This window comes from Scyliorhinus torazame, chromosome 7, assembly GCF_047496885.1.
Source record: "Scyliorhinus torazame isolate Kashiwa2021f chromosome 7, sScyTor2.1, whole genome shotgun sequence".
Taxonomy (NCBI): Eukaryota; Metazoa; Chordata; class Chondrichthyes; order Carcharhiniformes; family Scyliorhinidae; genus Scyliorhinus; species Scyliorhinus torazame.
In genome coordinates, this window is record NC_092713.1 from 99,729,313 (window position 1) to 99,749,510 (window position 20,198).

The window sequence follows — 20,198 nt, forward strand, 5'->3', positions numbered from 1 at the left end:
TGCTGCTGGTCCAGTGAAGATTATGGTTGTTTGAAGCATCTGTTATCACCCCCTTTGTTTAAATCATCAATGCAGCTGTATATTCACTCTGGGCCTCATGGATGGCAGCGCAGACCAAACAATTAGTTTCATGCCCGCTTTTAAGTTGTACATACTGCCCAACCACTGCAGTCTGATCACCCAAGGATTTTATCACACCTACCAACTTTCCCTAAACATTCCTAAGCGTAGTCTCTGGCAGAAAACACAGTGCAATTCTGACCGGGTGGGTTGGCGCGATCCAGATTGCAATCCACCCACGTTGCACGGTTGTACAGTGGTTAGCACTGTTGCTTCACAGCGCCAGGGTCCCAGGTTTGATTCCTGGCTTGGGTCACTGTCTGTGCGGAGTCTGCAAGCTCTCCCCATGTCTGCGTGGGTTTCCTCTGTGACAATAAATATTATTATTATTATCGGGCTGTTTAACCCTCTCACATTCCAAATGATAGCCTAATAGGGGGTGATCTACCACCTCCCCCCCCAACCCTGGACCCAGCGTCAGCCATCACCATGCCGTGGGGCAGTCCAGCAACTACTCAAAGAGCCGGCACCAAATCCCCCTTCAGGACAGAACAAAGAAAAGCGTACAGTCACCATCAGAGAACTACGCTCGCCCTCCACCGTTGCCTTCCATCAATACCGCAACCAAATAACCCAGCAAACAAGGCAAACAGAGACGTTCCCCCCCACCCCCCAACCAAAACAAAAACAGAACACCACAGTTCATGCTAAAAAGCCCCCCACAGGGTGAGCTGCAGATACACCCATCCCTCCGCTCCCATTAACTGACCAGCAAGATGGCCCCCGCACAGAAAAAAAAGCATAACAACGAAAACCCATACTGCTAACCAGCCCCCCGCCTAAACCCAACTTTAATTGTTCCAGGATAAAAGAAAGATTCATGAACAACAACACCCAACCCACAAAACCAACTCACAGTAAAAATCCAAGTACAAAGCTTCAAAATGTCTAATAAACACCAAAATTACACTCCCAACCCGAGACATACATCTTCCAACCAACATAATTCACAGTTATCTTGATCCCAGTCCATGTTTCTGCACAAATGCCTCAGCCTCCTCCTGAGTTACAAAGTAGTAATCTTTTGACTGATAAGTCACTTGGCGGTACGCAGGGTAAGCCACGCCAAATCGAACTTTGCTCTGATACAACGCAGCCTTGGCCTTGTTGAATGCTGCTAGCTTTTTGGCCAACTCTGCTCCAACATTTTGATAGATCCTCACAATGTGGCCTTCCCATCTGGAATCCAGATGATCTTATGCCCACGCAGAACTCTTTCTTTATCTTGAAAACTATGAAATTGCACGATGATCGCATACGGTAACTCACCAGCACTGTGTTTCTGCCTCAACAATCTGTGGGTCTGATCCAACTCAGGAGGGGACGCCATTTTCCTCTCACCCACCATCTTCCGAAACATCTGCGACTTAAATGTTGTCGGACTTGCCCTCCAGCAACACAACCACCCTCAAGTTCTGTATTCTGGAGTGATTTTCCCAAACATCCACTTTGACTCTTAATGCGCTGTTGTCACACCCGCACCATCTCCATTTCCAGAGAGGTGATCTGGTCACTTTGCCTTGAAAGAGCCACCTCCACCTCTCTTAGCTCCGTGCCCTGTGCCTTTGCCACTTCATCCATTTTTGCCAAGGTAGTTCGAACAGAGGACATTGGCTCCTCCATCACTCTTTCATGATCCTCAGAGACCTCCCATCGTAGTTTCGGAAGTTCCCCCGCTAGGATGGCTGTCAGAATATCAGTGGTTAGTGGAGTGGCCACCGATGCTACAGTAGCCTCCACCATTTTCCTCAGGCAACGCTCTTAAGGTTTCCAAGTTTGATGACTTATTTTCCTGCTGCCTAATCTTGTTAGGCATCCCTTTGTTATGGGAGTCTTAACCCATAGATCTAATCAAACTCAGCCCAAATCTCCTCCAGAAATCAGGCGAAAAGGGCTTAAATAAAGGTTCCCTGGCCGGAGCCACCTTGTGTGCAACTGCTCTTCTAAATGTCGCCACCGGAGGTCCGATGAAGGATATCCTCAATGTGAAAACAGGACTTTGTCTCCACAAAGACTGTCCGGTGGTCACTTAGAGCTCGGCCAGCTAGGTCATTAATGCTGTTGCCTAGCCACTCTTCGTGATTGACTTTGAAGTCCTCCACCCAGAGTACATTCCCTTGCCACCCTCAACACTTCCTCCAAGTGGTGTTCAATGTGGAGGAGTATGGATTGATCAGCTGAGGGCAGGACGGAATGTGGTAATCAGCAGGAAGTTCCTTGCCTATGTTTGACATGATGCCATGAGATATTGCGGGGTCCAAAATCGATGTTGAGGACTCCCAGGGCAACTCTCTCTTGACTATATATCGCTGTGCCGCCACCTCTGCTGGGTCTGTCCTGCCGGTGGGACAGGACATACCCAGGAGTGATGGTGGTGTCTGAGACATTGATTCTTTGAGTATACTGTTGCTTGACTAGTCTGTGAGCTCTCCCAATTTAGTAAGGGGAACTTTGTAGGGCTGTTGTAGTTTCTAGTGCTGACGTTGATGCCAAATGGTCCATCCAATTTCATTCTTTATTGACTTTGTAGTGGTTTGATACAACTGATTGACTTACTGGGTCATTTCAGAGGGCATTTAAGAGTCAACAACATTGGTGTGAGTCTGGAGTTGCATATAGACCAGGTAAGGTTGGCAGATTTCCTTCCCCACAGGACATTAGCGAACCAGATGGGTTTTTACAACATTGACAATGGATTCATGATTAGACTTTTAATTCCAGATTTTAATTGAATTGGTATTTGAATCCGGCTGCTCAGAGTATTACACTGTATATCTGGATTACTAGCCCAGTGACAATGCCACTCCACAATCGCCTCATTTTAAAGTATGGGCTAGCAGTGCATGTGAACCGTTCACTTTCCCAATAGTGTACCCACTGAAGGTAGTGTCACTCGTAAAGGTGTTAACTTGTATCAGCGCACAAAGCAACAGGTACCAACTACCAATCAACACATTAGCCAAATTACCATTTTTCAACATTCAACATAAATAGCTAGTATCAGCAGCTATATATAATTCAGTCTAAGGGAAGAGCATGCCAACTAAGCAGAGTTCTGTCTGTCTGTTATCTTGTCAGCATTGTGTACTGCAGGGAAGTTATAACATAGTCTTGATACACTGTGATGTCATTTTACAATGCCTCAGCCTCAAAATCGTGCTCATCTGAAACCACTGTTTGCATATCTTGTACACAAAGAATTCCCAGATTGTTTTACCCAAAGGAGGAAATGGATATAATGGTTACCATATATGGGAGAAGGGGAAACGCAGGAAAGATTAGGAAAAGGCTGTTATATTACTTACTGTAATATATGTTACTCATTTGCTTCTTACCGAGATGCTCTTGAACTCAATGTTGATTAACACTTGTAGTCATCCAATGAAAGCAAATAATGAATGAAGTAACTTAAACAAATAAACTGTGAGTTTGTTCTATCTCCAATTCTTTTACTGACTATTAAATAAACAAGATTGAATAAGAATAAACTATGATTAACTATACTTCACTCTGAGCTAACTCTCTCTACCTCTGGTCACTAGTCACTATACACACGAAGAGATGGGAACTCAGATTGAGTCTGTCTTTTATACCCCTTTCTAGTGCTGCCATCTAGTGATCACTTAGCTGTTATGTCTATACATTAACCATTTGTAACATACAGATATGCAGGTTACTTCAAAAGCAGCAAAAAAACAAAATAGAGAAGGGTTGAAGAGATTTTTGAAAGCAAGAAGGAAGGTGACAAAGCAGAGGGAATTGATAAGAATTGCAGAGACCAGAAGTGGTTGAACAATTAGCCATCAGTGAGGTAAAGAGAAAGTTTAGGATTAGAACAGCAGAGACATAAAGCAGTCAATCACTAAAATACAGTGTGCAAGACCACCGACCCTCCAGTGTCCTCCAGATTAAATTGGGAGAGCCATCCAGCAGAGGGCAGCAGAGCCGAGCTGCTGATTGGCTGTTGCGGGGAAAATTTGCATCAGTGCATTGCGGTCACTGCATCCAGAACGTGTACCTGAGCAAGACACCCTAGGTGTTCAAGTGAAGGCAAGCATCCAGCAGAGGGCAGTAGAGCAGAGCTGCTGATTGGCTGTTGCAGGGACAATTTGCATCAGTGCATTGCGGTCATTGCATCGAGAAAGTGTACCTGAGCAAGACACCCTAGGTGTTCAAGTGAAGGCAAGCATCCAGCAGAGGGCAGTAGAGTGGAGCTGCTGATTGGCTGTTGTGGGGAAAATTTGCATCAATGCATTGCGGTCACCGTATCTTGAAGGTGGTTTGTGGAGGAGCTGTTATCAAGTGACAGTTAAACCCAAAACACTTCTTCAGTGTTTCTCTCCCTACCTCCTCCTTTAACCAAAAAAAAAAGACAATCACTGTAAGGATCCCAGCCGAGTAAAGATCAAGAGGGAGACTCGAGGGCAGGTAGAAGTAGAAAGAAGTTGAACCATGACATCACAGCCTGCAGGTAAGTGATTGGCTGGTGACTGGTAAGTAGTTTTTCTTTTCCCTGAGATGTTATCTTGCGGGGCGCAGTGGTTGCTGAGTGAGTGCTTACTGAGAAGGGGAGTAATTTTTTTAAAAAAAACTTACTGTTGGTAGTTCCCAGCCGAATCCGGTCGGAGTGAGGACAGAGTGACTGCTGGGTAAGTGGTAAAGATTTAAATTGTTTGCGCAGGCTCATAACAGCTGATTGCTGTTCTCGTGTCGGGCGCAGTGGTTGCTGGTTGAGTGTTTTATTTTTACCTGTATTTAAGTTGGTCAGTTTCTAAACCCTAGACACTACACTTGTAGTGTACCCCACCCTTCCACCTCCTTTAACCTAAGGGGTAGAATGAATAACAGGTAAGCTCTTTATTTCTTTTTCTTTTTTTATTTAGACGGGATGGCAGGGAAGGTAGTGCAATGTTCCTCCTGCAGAATGTTTGAGGTGAGGGACGCCGTCAGTGTCCCTGCTGATTTCATCTGTGGGAAGCGCACCCATCTCCAGCTCCTCAGAAACCGCGTTAGGGAGCTGGAGCTGGATGAACTTTGGATCATTCGGGAGGCAGAGGTGGTCATAGATAGTAGCTTCAGGGATGCAGTTACTCTGAAGAATCAAGGTAGATTAAGGAATGAGCTGAAAAAAGGGCTTAGGAGAGCTAGGAGGGGGCATGAGAAGTCCTTGGCGGGTCGGATCAAGGAAAACCCCAAGGCTTTTTACTCTTGTGTGAAAAATAAAAGATTAACCAGGGTGAGGGTAGGGCCGGTCAAGGACAGTAGTGGGAGCTTGTGCATGGAGTCAGAAGAAATAGGAGAGGTGTTGAATGAATACTTTTCTTCAGTATTCACAAAGGAGAGGGGCCATGTTTTTGAGGATGAGAGTGTGATTCAGGCGGGTAGGCTGGAGGAAGTAGATGTTCTGAGGAAGGATGTATTAGCAATTTTGAAAAACCCGAGGGTTGACAAGTCCCCTGGGCCAGATGGGATATACCCAAGGATTCTGTGGGAGGCAAGGGATGAGATTGCAGAGCCTTTGGCTTTGATCTTTGGGTCCTCGCTGTCCACGGGGATAGTACCAGAGGACTGGAGAGTGGCGAATGTTGTTCCTCTGTTCAAGAAAAGGAATAGGAATGACCCAAGTAATTATAGGCCAGTTAGTCTTACTTCGGTGGTCGGGAAGATAATGGAAAAGGTTCTGAAGGATAGGATTTATGACCATTTGGAAAGATGCAGCTGAATCCGGGAAAGTCAACGCGGATTCGTGAAGGGTAGGTCTTGCCTCACAAACTTTATTGAGTTCTTTGAGAAGGTCACTAAGTGTGTAGATGAAGGTAGAGCAGTTGATGTTGTATACATGGATTTTAGTAAGGCGTTTGATAAGGTTCCCCATGGTCGGCTCATGAAGAAAGTAAGGAGGTGTGGGAGAGAGGGAAATTTGGCCAATTGGATAAGTAACTGGCTATCACATAGAAGACAGAGGGTGGTGGTGGATGGAAAATTTTCAGACTGGAAACCAGTTACCAGCGGTGTACCACATCAGTGCTGGGTCCTCTGCTATTTGTGATTTTTATCAATAACTTAGAGGAGGGGGCTGAAGGGTGGGTCAGTAAATTTGCTGATGACACCAAGATTGGTGGAGTAGTGGATGAGGTGGAGGGCTGTTGTAGGCTGCAAAGAGACATTGATAGGATGCAGAGCTGGGCCGAAAAATGGCAGATGGAGTTTGACCCTAACAAGTGCGAGGTGATTCATTTTGGTAGAAAAAATTTGAATGCGGATTACAGGGTCAATGGCAGGGTTCTGTGGAATGTGGAGGAACAGAGAGATCTTGGGGTTCATGTCCACAGATCTCGGAAGGTTGCCACTCATGTGGATAGAGCTATGAAGAAGGCTTACAGTGTGTTAGCGTTTATTAAGAGGGGGCCTGTGTTTAAGAGCCGTGGGGTTATGCTGCAACTATACATGACCCTGGTGAGACCACATTTGGAGTATTGTGTGCAGTTCTGGCCACCTCATTATAGGAAGGATGTGGACGCATTGGAAAGGGTGCAAAGGAGATTTATCAGGATTATCATAGAATTTACAGTGCAGAAGGAGACCATTTGGCCCATCGAGTCTGCACCGGCTCTTGGAAAGAGCACCCTACCCAAGGTCAACACCTCCACCCTATCCCCATAACCCAGCAACCCCACCCAACACTAAGGACAATTTTGGACACTAAGGTCAATTTATCAAGGCCAATCCACCTAACCTGCACATCTTTGGACTGTGGATGCTGCCTGGTTTACAGGATAGGTCTTATAAGGAAAGGGTGAGGGAGTTAGGGCTTTTCTCTTTGGAGCGGAGGAGGATGAGAGTGACTTAATAGAGGTTTATAAGATAATGAGGGGGCTAGATAGAGTGGACGTTCAGAAACTATTTCCTCGGGTGGATGTAGCTGTTACAAGGGGGTATAACTATAAGATTCAGGTGGGAGATGTAGGAGGGATATCCGAGGTAGGTTCTTTACTCAGAGAGTGGTTAGAGTGTAGAATGGACTGCTTGCTGTGATAGTGGAGTCGGACACTTCAGGAACTTTCAAGCGGTTATTAGATAGGCACATGGAGCACACCAGAATGACAGGGAGTGGGATAGTTTGATCTTGGTTTCGGACAATGCTCAGTACAACATCGAGGGCCGAAGGGCCTGTTCTTTGCTGTACTGTTCTATCTCACAGACTAGTCAAGCAACAGCCTGACATTGTCTATAAGGTATGATTCTGAGAGTATAACTATGTCCCAGACACCACCGTCATTCCTGGGTATGTCCTGTCCTACCAGCAGAACAGGCCCAGCAGAGGTGGTGACACAGCAATATACAGTCGAGAAAGAGTTGCCTTAGGAGTCCTCAACATCAACTCCAGACCCCATAATATTTGAAGAAATTTGAATTTTGAAATTGTTACACTGGGCCAAGGTGGGGTAAAAGAACTTAGAATGGACAGACGTGATGGGAATGTGGAACTTGGTGCAAAGTGGGACATGGACTGCGGTGCTATGAATGAGTTGCTTCCTGTAGATGTTTGAGACAAGACGTCAACTGCAGAGTATTGGAGAAGTCGAGCCCCGGAGTTAATAATTAATAATAATAATCTTTATTGTCACAAGTAGCCTTCATTAATACTGCAATGAAGTTACTGTGAAAAGCCCCTACTTGCCACATTCTGGCGCCTGTTTGGATACACCGAGGGACAATTCAGAATGTCCAAATTACCTAACAGCACGTCTTTTGGGAATTGTGGGAGGAAACCGGACCACCCGGAGGAAATCCACGCAGACACAGGGAGAATGTGCAGACTTTGCACAGACTGTGACCCAAGCCGGGAACTGAACCTGGGACCCTGGCGCTGTAAAACAACAGTGCTACCCACTGTGCTACCGTGCCGCCAATTAAGGCACATACTATCGGGCGGGATCTCTCACAACCTTGTGTTTTGCAACGGTGGAGATGGGCCACCATTGGCCGGCAGCAGGATCTTCTGGTTTTGCCGCTGAGAGCAGGGTTTCCCATTGTTTGCACCCTCCACCATCGGAGAGCTAGCGACAGGGGGTCACCGCCACCTGGACCGGAAGATTCCGCTGGCGGAAACGGCCAGAAAGAAATGCTGGCAAATGTGGGGCATACTGGAGAGTTGCAAGAGGCAGTTTTAAGAACAAAATAGACAGGGGAGGAGAAAGCCGAGCTTGTGGTTGAGCGGAATGTCAAGTATCGGTCACACCTATCCTGACTCAGTTTGTGATCAGATGATAACCAGGGGAATTAATTGGAAATAATGCAGAGGCTCAGAGATGCTGACAAGAGTTTAACAAGATGGTCTCAAATTTGTTGACATTTAGCTGGAGAACATTTGGCTCACTCATGGCTTGATAACAGACAGGCAATTTGAGGTATGGGAACTACCTTTTAGTTCACAAAGAGGGCAGCAAGATAGAGCTTGTCAATGCATGTACGAACTAACCAATTGTGGGCAAGCGTTGTTGTGTAATCCATGTTCTCTGGTGTTGAATACCTTGATTATGCCCACCCTTAACGTTCTCTAAACCAAGTCAGAATGTTCACTAATGATGATGAGCTCTTTACAGGGAATAGACGGAGGGAACACAAAGAGCGGGGTATAATTCTTGTCAGCGCACAGTGTGTTGAATAGTAGAAATGTTCTTAAGGCCCTATGTGCTCAAGCATACACATGGCACACATTACATCCATGTATTTATTTAAAGATGTTTGGACTTTAATCAGTTTGGTGAGAAGTGCAGAGAATGTCTGCAATGATGTCTGAGTTAATGTTGGTTCCTGGTGCTATAGTTGAGATCGTCATAGAATCTTAGAACTCCTGCAGCGCAGAATGAGGCCATTCGGCCCAACGAGTCTGTGCTGGCCCTTGAAAAGAGCACCCTACTTAAGCCCACACCTCCACCCTATCACCATAACCCTATCTAACCTTTTGGACACTAAGGGACAATTTAGCATGGTCAATCCACCTTGCCTGCAGATGTTTGGACTGTGGGAAGAAACCGGAGCACCCGGAAGAAACCCACGCAGACATGGGGAGAACATGCAAACTCCACACACAGTCACCCGAGGCTGGAATTGAACCCGGGTCCCTAGAGCTGTGAGGCAGCATTGCTAACCACTGTGCCACCCTGTTACGTACTGTTTCTCCACTCATACGATCCTGCTGGGCAGATTTCAGTGAGGAAAAGTAGCCAGAGCAATAATAGGTTTGATAGTATGTCACTGGGATTACTGAAGAATCAGACCAGGAAAATTCTAGGTTTTTTCCCCAGTCTGAATTTGAATTCTGTTGCAAAGATGGTGGGGTTGTTTGAAATTGGCATCATCCTCACTGAACAAGGGAGAAGGTTGGGTGGGGGTTGTGGGGATGTGGGGGGGGAGGGGGGGATTCCTGTTATTGATTGCTATCTAATGGCTCCTACTGGAAAGCCCACCTGTGGATGGTATGTTAGCAATTTGACAGTAATTGCTGCTTCTCAGAAGATTTGGCCCAGTCTTTACTCACAGTAACTACCTGTAAGCCCATGCTTAACGCCGCCATCCTTATTTTATACCTTTCTAGAATGTATGAATGTATGAATATTTCTTGGTGCTTTTGAAATATATGCCATTTTGGTTTTCACATTCTTTCCGAAGTATATGCCTGCTGTTACTATTCTATCGATTGGTTCTTGGAATCTATCTTTTGTGCTTACTAAAGTGCATTGTCATATCAATTACTCCCATCAAACTTAATGCCACAATCTGTGTCTTTAAATGTTTCTTTAATCATTGTTGAGCTCCTCTTCCAATCACACATGGTTTCGACTCACCATTGGCTACTCTCACTCTTGCTGTTTGTCCCATGTATGAGTAGTCTAAGTCTCCAGTTCACCCCAATATATTTTAGCACTGTGAAGAACTATCATGGAGAGAAGAGAAATAGAACACGTGCAAGCATTCAAGTGTTTCGGAGGTTTAATATCTGTAGATGGAAGATGCAACATAGAAATAAGCACAAGGATAGCAATGGGGCTGGCCATTTTTGGCACAAAGAGATGGTTACCACAAGGATCCTACTGTCCCTTGATTTTTCCTCTTAATTTTCATCATTCTGCTATTTCAATTTATGTACCTGGGCAATTATTGGGACATATGCCTTCAGATGGACTTCACCTTTAATTTTTTAAAAAAGAAATCCAACAGGATGTGCTGCCATTGGTGAATACTCATCTTGATGGACTTGGTTGGCAGTCAATGAGCTGTTTACATTGCCGAATTCGTAGCTGATAATCTATGCTGTTTGATGCTGACCGTTCTGGAATGTTCTGTCAAGAGAAGGAAGGCTTCATCTGGTTTTTATTTTTGGTTTGATCAAGAAGCTGGAGGGCCGCAACCGTGATCTCTCTCTCTCTGACCTGATGGACTTTGTCTAAAGACTTTTCTCTCTTTTTAGCGCGATTGAACTGCAGGAAGTTGAGTCCAGCCACCAACTGCAGGCAGGGTCAGTTGTTTGAAAATCATTTTACTCTCTTGTGTGGGGAACTCTGCTCTTATCTCAGACATGCTGTTGGTCCTTCTGGTGGAGTTGGAAACAAATAAGATTTACACAGGCCTGAGGCTATTCTTTTGAGTGAAGGCCTAGGTTAATAAAAGAAAAAATGACTCCCCAGAGGAAATCTTACAGCCTGGGAGTTCTGACTGAATGCACATGCTAGAAGATCCTTGTGAGGAATCCAACTGGTGGTTTCAACAGGTCCTGGGAAGACAGTTGGTTACAACAATTTCAATATCAGCAACAAGGACACTTACCTCTCTTTTTCCATTTTAATTCCTATAATTTTACTCCTTATCCTTCCCATGTGTACCTGTCTTGTGTGTAGTTGGATAGTGGGTGGGACAGTAAAAGGAGAGTAGTAGATTAATTGGTCGCTATTTTGTTACAGTTATTGCTTATTTTAATGTTGTCCCTATTATAAATATATTGTGTTCAACTTTCAAACCTGGTGGCTATAACATATTGAGCAGTGAGCAGCCATGGGGCCAAAGGTTCTGCAAATTATAAACAAATTATAGACTAATTCCCTTGTGTTGGGACTCCAGGTGTCTACTGGACTGGAATTGACTGTGCACTAGCCCAGGATGTCATAACATTACTCACCAGAAAGTTGAATCAACAACTCAAGAAGCACCTTGTGTAGAGCTTTATTTGAAGTGCTACTTTGTATGGATGCGAGAATTGGGTCTTCCCAAAAGAGAAGACAATTTTCTAAATAGCTCTGAAATGTGGGTTTGCAGGAGAATAGAAAGGATCTGCTGGACAGAAACAGGAACAAAAGATGAGGCGGTGTGGAGAGCGAGTGAGCAAAGAAATTTGCTGAATGCAGTTATGAACAGACACAGAGTGTGGATTGGGCACATTTTAAGAGGAACCAGACTTGTAAGAGATGTTATGGAGATAGGATTTCAAGGAGAAAAAGAGGAAGAGAATATCAATGCTAGATGGCTTGAAAATTGAAGGAGATTATTGACAAATGAAAAGACTGGCAACAGCATAGAGAGGTATGGAAAGACTAGGACCTGCCTTCAGGCAGATCACACATGGTGATGATGATAAACAGGAATATGTGGAAATAATATGGCAATAATCCGAGACAGAAACAATAATCTGAGACGCAATAAATAACTTGGAACAAAATGAATTCATAAATAACAGCGAGCAGAAATTGGTTAAAGATGATATTTGATTGAGTTTTTTAATGAAGTAACCGAGAAGGTTAATGAAGAACTGATGTTCTGTACAAGGACTCTCAAAAAGCATTTGATGGAGTGTCACATAATAGACTTGTTAGTAAAATTGTAGCTCTTGGGATTATAGGTCGGAAGAATAAGGAAGAAGAAAAAAAACTATATGGTACAATTTTAAATGGAATAGAGAGATCTGGTGGTGTACACACCTCAACCTTTGAATGTGTCAGGCCGAGAAGAAAAGGGTAGTAAATAAGCATTGTGTAAAGCCAAAAGTAAGGACGTTTGACTAAATATTTATAAGTCACTGGTTAAGGCACAGATTTTATTGCATCGAATTCTGGGTACCACCTTTTTTTTTCTTTTTTCTTTTTTTCAGGGCACTACACTTTAGAAAGGATGTCAAAGTCTCAGTGGTTGCATTGGAGATTTGCTCGAATGGCATCAGGAACGGGGGACTTCAATTACATTGAAGGTGAGATTGTTCTCCTTAGAGTAAAGTAGGTTCAGAGTAGATTTAATCAAGGTATACAAAATCTTCGAAGAGTTTTGTCAGAGTAAATGGGAAGAAACTGTTTCCATTGGCCGAAGGTTTGGTTACCAGAAGCAGATTTAAGGGAATTATCAAAAGAGCCAGAGGTATGATGAGAAGAATTTCTTTATGCACTGCGGTGTTAGGATCTGTAATGAACCGCCTGGAAGATGCACCATCAAAAATAATGTTCTGAAGGAAATTGGATGAATAGATGAAGGAGAAATATTTGGCGACTTCCGGTTGCGGCAGGGATGAGCTAGCCGCACGTTTCGGCGGCTCCAGCTCCGACGGAACTTCGGGCTCTTTTAAGAGCCCCAACGGGGACTTTGACGGCCGAAAAACCCGGTGCGAGGCGCGAGGGAAGGGAGTCCCCCCCGAACGACGGAGGGAAAAACCGGCGGCGGTGGCTGCAGCCCGAAGAATCTGCAACCAGAAGGTCAGAGGGAGTGGAACAAAATGGCGGCGGAGAAACCACAGGTGACATGGGGGCCTGAGCAGGACGAGGTGGTGAGACGGTGCGTGGACCTGCTGAAGAAGGAGGTAATGACCCCGTTGTTACAGGCAATTGAGGGGCTTAAGGAGACTTTAAAGACCCAGGAGACTGAACTTCGCGTGGTGGAGCAGAAGGTGTCAGGTATTGAGGACGAGGTCCTGGGCCTGGCGGTCAAGACTCAGACGCACGAGGCACTTCATAAAAAGTGTGCTGACAGGATTGAGGCCCTTGAAAATGGAGCGCGAAGGAAGAACCTTAGGATACTAGGTCTCCCGGAGGGTGTGGAAGGAGTGGACTGTGGAGCGTACGCAAGTAAGATGCTGAGCTCACTGATGGGTGCTGAGGCCCCTGTGGGCCCCATGGAGGTGGAGTGGGCAAATCGGATCCCGGCGAGAAGACCAAAAGCGGGAGAACCACCGAGGGCGATAATCGTGCGATTCTACCGCCTTAAGGACAGAGAAGAGGTCCTGAGATGGGCCAAAAAGGTGCGGAGTAGCAGATGGGAGAATGCGGTGGTAAGGATCTACCAGGGTTGGAGTGCGGAGGTGGCGAGAAGGAGGGCGAGCTTCAACCGAGCCAAAGAGGTTTTGCACAAAAGGAAGGTGAAGTTTGGGATGCTGCAGCCGGCAAGACTATGGGTCACGCATCAGGAGAGACACTATTATTTCGAGATGGCGGAGGAAGCATGGTCCTTCATCAATGAAGAGAAACTGGACAGGAACTGAGGGACTGATGCTGCAGGGAACTGTTATTGTTGTTATTATTGTTTTTGTTAATGGGATGGTGAAAGTTAATCGAGAAGTAAACAGGGAAGGGGGGGGGACACTGGGGAAATGTGGGCGCCGGTGAGGGGGGAGAGGCGGGACATAGTCGGAGAATGGGGAAGGAGAGGGGGGAGGGGAAAGGGAGCTGCGCCATAAGAGGCGGGTCAGGTAAAGGGATGATCCCGCGCCAGAAAGAATAAGGCGGGAAAACAGGCGCAAGGCGGATGGGAGTTCCCTCACACCGAGGGGGTCGAGGAGTGAGCAGGAGTAGCCGGGGTCAGTTGAAGTCAGCCGACTTACGGAAGTGATATGGGGGGAGCAATCAAGCTAGATAGGGATCTAGCCGGGGAAGGGGGGGGGGGGGGGACAACTGGGTTGCTGCTGCGGAAATCCAAAAGGAAATGGCTAAAGAGAGGGTGGTCGGGGGCGGAATGCGACGCTGGGGGAGCGAGCGGGAGCGCGGAGGCGGGATATGGGACTGGCCTAGAGAAGGTAATGGCTAGTCGACACGGGAGGGGGGCAGGTAGCCCCCCAGTGAGGCTGATCACGTGGAACGTGAGAGGCCTGAATGGACCGATAAAAAGGGCCCGTGCCCTCGTGCATTTGAAAGGACTAAGGGCAGACGTGGTTATGCTCCAAGAGACGCACCTAAAGGTGGCGGACCAAGTTAGGCTAAGGAAAGGATGGGTGGGACAGGTGTTCCACTCAGGACTGGATGCAAAGAACAGAGGGGTGGCCATTTTGGTGGGGAAATAGGTAGCATTTGAAGCAAAGACCATCGTAGCAGATAGTGGAGGTAGATATGTAATGGTGAGTGGTAGGCTGGAGGGAATGGAGGTCGTGTTGGCTAATGTGTATGCCCCAAATTGGGACGATGCGGGGTTCATGAGACGGATGCTGGGGCGTATTCCGGACCTGGAGGCAGGAAATTTGATTTTAGGAGGGGACTTCAATACGGTGCTGGACCCGGGGCTAGATAGATCCAGCTCAAGGACTGGAAGAAGGCCGGCAGCGGCCAAGGTACTTAAGGGGTTTATGGACCAAATGGGGGGAGTGGATCCATGGCGATTTCTTAGACCCAGGGCTAGGGAGTATTCCTTCTTCTCTCACGTCCATAAAGTGTACTCCCGGATAGATTTTTTTGTTTTAGGAAGGTCGTTGATCTCTAGGGTGGAAGAAGCTGAATACTCAGCCATAGCGGTTTCGGATCATGCCCCACATTGGGTGGACCTGGAAGTAGGAGAGGACAGGGAGCAGAGAACACTCTGGCGATTAGATGTGGGACTGATGGCGGATGAGGGAGTGTGTGCAAGAGTGCGGGGGTGTATCGAGAGATACCTGGAGGTCAATGACGACGGTGAGGTCCCTGTGGGAGTGGTCTGGGAAGCACTAAAAGCGGTGGTCAGAGGAGAGCTGATTTCTATTGGGGCCCACAAAAGGAAAACAGAGGCCAAGGAAAGGGATAGATTACTGGGGGAGATTTTAAGGGTGGACAGGGAATTTGCAGAGACCCCGGAGGAGGAGCTGCACAGGGAGAGGAGACGACTCCAGACCGAGTTTGACCTTCTGACCACCAGAAAGGCGGAGGTACTGTGGAGGAAGGCACAGGGGAGGAGGTATGAATATGGGGAAAAGGCTAGTCGCCTGTTGGCGCACCAACTGCGAAAGAGGGCAGCAGCGAGGGAGAAAGGAGGAATTAGGGATGAAAGGGGAGACACTGTGCGAAGGGCAGGAAAGATAAATGAGGTGTTTAAGACCTTTTATGAAGAACTGTACAGGTCTCAGCCCCCAGAGGGAGAGGAGGGGATGCGGCAGTTCCTGGACCAGTTGAGGTTCCCGAAAGTGGAGGAGCAGGCGGTGGCAGGCCTGGGGGCGCCGATTGAGGTGGACGAGGTTATTAAGGGACTGGGAAGCATGCAAGCAGGGAAGGCCCCGGGGCCGGACGGGTTCCCGATGGAATTCTACAGAAAATATGTGGACTTGTTGGCCCCGTTGTTGGCAAGGACGTTCAATGAGGCCAGGGAAGGGGGGACACTACCCCCGACAATGTCGGAGGCGACGATATCGCTAATTTTGAAGAGGGACAAAGATCCGATGCAGTGTGGGTCCTATAGACCTATTTCACTATTGAACGTGGACGCCAAACTGCTAGCAAAGGTGCTAGCATTGAGGATAGAGGACTGTGTCCCAGGGGTGGTGCACGAAGACCAGACAGTGTTCGTAAAAGGGAGACAATTGAATGTTAACGTGCGACGGCTATTCAGGGTGATAATGATGCCCTCAGTGGAGGGGGAGGCAGAGATAGTGGCGGCAATGGACGCAGAGAAGGCATTTGATAGGGTGAGTGGGAGTATTTATGGGAAGTGTTAAGGAGGTTTGGGTTTGGGAACGGATTTATTCGCTGGGTTAGACTACTTTATGGGGCACCAACGGCAAGCGTAGTTACAGGTCGACATAGATCGGAGTATTTCCGATTATATAGGGGAACAAGACAGGGATGCCCGCTGTCTCCATTGTTGTTTGCGCTGGCAATTGAACCTCTGGCCATGGCGCTGAGAGACTCCAGGAAATGGAGAGGGGTGACTAGAGGGGGAGAAGAACACCGAGTCTCGTTATACGCGAATGACCTATTTGCTATACGTGTCGGACCCAGCGGGGGGGGGATGATAGAGGTTATGCGAATCTTGAGGAGGTTCGGGGAATTCTCGGGGTATAGGTTAAACATGGGGAAGAGTGAATTATATGTGATACATCCAGGGGACCAGAGTAGAGAGATAGAAGGCTTACCGCTAAGGAAAGTTGAAAGAAACTTCCGATACTTGGGGATTCAGATCGCTAGGAGCTGGGGAACCTTGCACAGACTTAATCTGACACGGCTGGTAGAACAAATGGAGGAGGACTTTAAGAGGTGGGACATGCAGCCTTTATCGCTGGCGGGCAGGGTGCAAGCAATTAAGATGATGGTCCTCCCGAGGTTCTTATTTGTATCTCAATGTCTCCCTATTTTAATCACCAGGACCTTTTTAAATAAAATAGATAGGAGCATTACGAGCTTTGTGTGGGCAGGGAACGTTCCGAGAGTAAGGAGGGGGTTTCTTCAGCGCAGTAGGGACAGAGGAGGACTGGCACTACCGAACTTGGGAGATTATTATTGGGCCGCCAATGTGGCAATGATACGTAGATGGATGATGGAGGGTGAGGGAGCGGCGTGGAAAAGGCTGGAGAGAAGGTCCTGTAAAGGGACGAGTCTAGAGGCGCTGGTGACGGCGCCGCTACCGTTCTCACCGAAAAAGTACACCACGAACCCGGTGGTGGCGGCAACACTGAACATATGGGGACAGTGGAGGCGACAGAGAGGGGTGCGGGGAGCCCTGGTGGGGTCCCCTATCAGGAACAACCATAGGTTCGCCCCAGGAAGAATGGATGGAGGATTTCAGAGCTGGTACCAGTTGGGAATTAGGAAGGTGGGAGATTTATTCATAGATGGGACTATTGCGAGCTTGGGAGCACTGGAGGAAAAGTATAAGTTACCCCGGGGGAATTTCTTGAGATATATGCAGGTGAGGGCGTTTACTAGACAACAGGTGAGGGAATTTCCGCGGCTCCCGACACAGGGGATACAGGACAGGGTGCTTTCAGGGGTGTGGGTCGGAGAGGGCAAGGTGTCAGAGATTTTTCGAGAGTTGAGGGAAGAGGGGGAGGAGTCGGTGGGCGAACTAAAAAGAAAGTGAGAAGAAGAATTAGGGGAGGAGATAGAGGAGGGTATGTGGGCTGATGCCCTAAGCAGGATAAATTCCTCTTCCTCATGCGCCAGGCTTAGCCTGATTCAATTTAAGGTGCTACATAGAGCACACATAACGGGGGCAAGATTGAGCAGGTTCTTTGGAGTGGAGGACAAATGTGGGAGGTGTGGCGGGAGCCCGGCAAACCACGCACATATGTTTTGGGCGTGCCCGGCACTGGAAGGGTATTGGAAGGGAGTGACGGGAGTGATTTCGCAGGTGGTGAAGGCCCGGGTCAAACCAGGCTGGGGGTTAGCTCTATTTGGAGTTGCGGAAGAGCCGGGAGTGCAGGAGGCGAAAGAGGCCGATGTCGTGGCCTTTGCGTCCCTCGTAGCCCGGCGCAGGATCCTACTCATGTGGAAGGAGGCAAAACCCCCCGGACTAGAGGCCTGGGTAAATGATATGGCGGGGTTCATTAAACTGGAGCAGATAAAGTTTGCCCTGAGAGGATCGGCTCAAGGGTTCACCAGGCGGAGGCAGCCATTTCTCGACTACCTAGGGGAAGGTTAGAGGGAAGACAGATGACCAGCAGCAGCAACCCAGGGGGGGGGGGGGGGAGGCTTAGTTGAGTATAGGTCAATAGAGTACGAGGTTTTGTTACTTGTATATTATTATTATTGTTAAAAAGTTAAAAAATTTCTGTTTTGTTATTGTTATCGTTTCGCTTGTTTTGTAAGCGGGAAAAATGTTGCTCAGGGAAAAAAAATTTCAATAAAATATATATTTTTTTAAAAAAAGGAGGAGAAATATTTGCAGGGCTATGGGGAAAGAGAAGAGAAATGGGATGACTTGGGTAGCCTTTTCTCTCAGCACAGTGCTAGCACAGGCATGCTTGATCAAATGGCAGCCTCTTGTACTGTATTATTATATCATCTTGCAATTATAAGATTGTTGCATGAACTGGTCAATAGCTAAATATGATTTCTAACACTGAACCATTCAAATCAAAAAGTTCCAGTTCTTATCCTTGGCTTGTGCTGAAGCAGCAGTACAAATATTACAAAAAACCTCAACATGCCGGGTGAGGCAATCCACTCATTTTGGTTGCAAAGTACTGAAGGTGTTAATTGTAGTCACGTGGTGGATATTAACTGGCAATGCATCTCTGGTCATATGGATAATGCTGAAAAGAGACATGTTGGCAAAGTTTTTCATCTTGTACTCAACAGGACAGACTGTTCTGATGAGTGCAAGATGAAATGCTTCGACAGCATGACTTTTTTTTAACAATACGCTAATTCTGTACTACCTAACAAATATTCATATTGACATAAGAACAGACTGAAAAAGAGATTTCTGGGTTGTTGGCACATGATATGCAATATATTTGGCTCTATAAATAAAAGCCTATAAGTGCAATTAGACTAAGCTCCAGTGTTTTATCATTCAGCGCCTGTCTATCAGAGTTCTAATATGGTGGACATCAGGCACTGTCAGACTGCTTGCCTGACGTCTTGTCCTGGATGAGCCAAAATATCTTCCAGTCAAACATTTGGAAGACTGAAACCATCGTCTTGAGTCTACCTTACTGCTGAAACTCTCATCCGTGCTTTTGTTATCTTCAAACTCTAACTGGCCTTTATTTTCCACTTTTTAAATACTTGAGCTCATCCAGAACCCTGCTGATGGTATCCTATCTCACATCGTGCCCCTTCACCCATCGTCCCTGTGCTCACTGGCCAAATCTGGCACCTAGTTTCCAATGCCTTGATTTTAAAATTCTCATCCTTGCCTTCAAATCTCTGCTCTTCATCTCTGTAACATCCTCCAGCTCTACAATCCTCTGAAAACTCTTGCCTCTTGGGCATATCCCATGTCCTTCACTCCACCACTGTCAAATGCACCTTCAGAGAGTCAAGGCCCAAAGCTCTGCAATTACCGTTGTAAACCTTTCTGCCTCAGTCTCCTTCTTTAAGACACTCTGATTAACTTTGATTAAATCACCTGTCTTAATATGGACCTCTTCAGCTTGATGTTGATTTCTATCTTATTAGGCTCATGTGAAGCATCTTGGCATGTTTTACTATATTTACTGTTCTGCTAAGCTCCACAATCAGGCAGGTCCTATACACTGACTGTACAAGCTGACATGACTAAAAGCAGACTGATAGGATTATCACTTCAGCGACAAATTTTGGAAGAGGAGAAATATTGGAGAAGCAGGAAAGGGAATAAATCAAGCTACAAGGCAAACAAATTCAACACATGTACAAGTAGTCGAGATAAAAGCATATACTTTGTTGTATAATTGTTTCTTTCTGAAGCTAATGAGGAATAATCTTTGAGTTCCACGGTCTAGGCTCATTCGTGAGATTCCACCTTTGGTTTAATGACAAACATAGACATCATAGGAAGAGCACTCATACAGAAGTGATTATAAAGCACTACACAAATAGTTGTACATGCAATTTACAAGTTAAAAAAAATATTTTTAGCCAATTTATGTTGAAACTCATGTAATCTCTTTTGCGCCTTTCGGGAACTGATGTATTGTCCCCATGAAGCAGAAAGGTGTAATAAATATTAGTTGTGGAAACAGGTAACAGTACTGAGAAAGATATACTCACTGCGTTGCCTTTCCTGAATTTGGAGTTGGTGGGGGTCCTACAAGGGGGAAAAATATGGAGTGTTAATATTCTAGAGTTCAGGCATTTTCCCTTGCCCTCAATTTGTGGTAAAGTGTTGCTTATCTTCAGGTATCTGGTGTCTCATACTTTGATTTATAGTGAAGAATAGAA

At 46.4% G+C, this 20,198-nt stretch overlaps 1 protein-coding gene across 4 annotated transcripts in view; it reads right to left on the reverse strand.

Moving 5' to 3' along the window:
- ror1 (receptor tyrosine kinase-like orphan receptor 1) overlaps nucleotides 1-20,198 on the reverse strand; it is a 439,534-nt gene that overhangs the window by 73,985 nt on the left and 345,351 nt on the right. For all 4 annotated transcript variants that reach the window (XM_072511138.1, XM_072511137.1, XM_072511139.1 and 1 more), the window contains one exon: nucleotides 20,028-20,064. In XM_072511138.1, coding sequence (XP_072367239.1) covers nucleotides 20,028-20,064 — 37 coding nt within the window. The remainder of the gene's footprint in view (nucleotides 1-20,027; nucleotides 20,065-20,198) is intronic.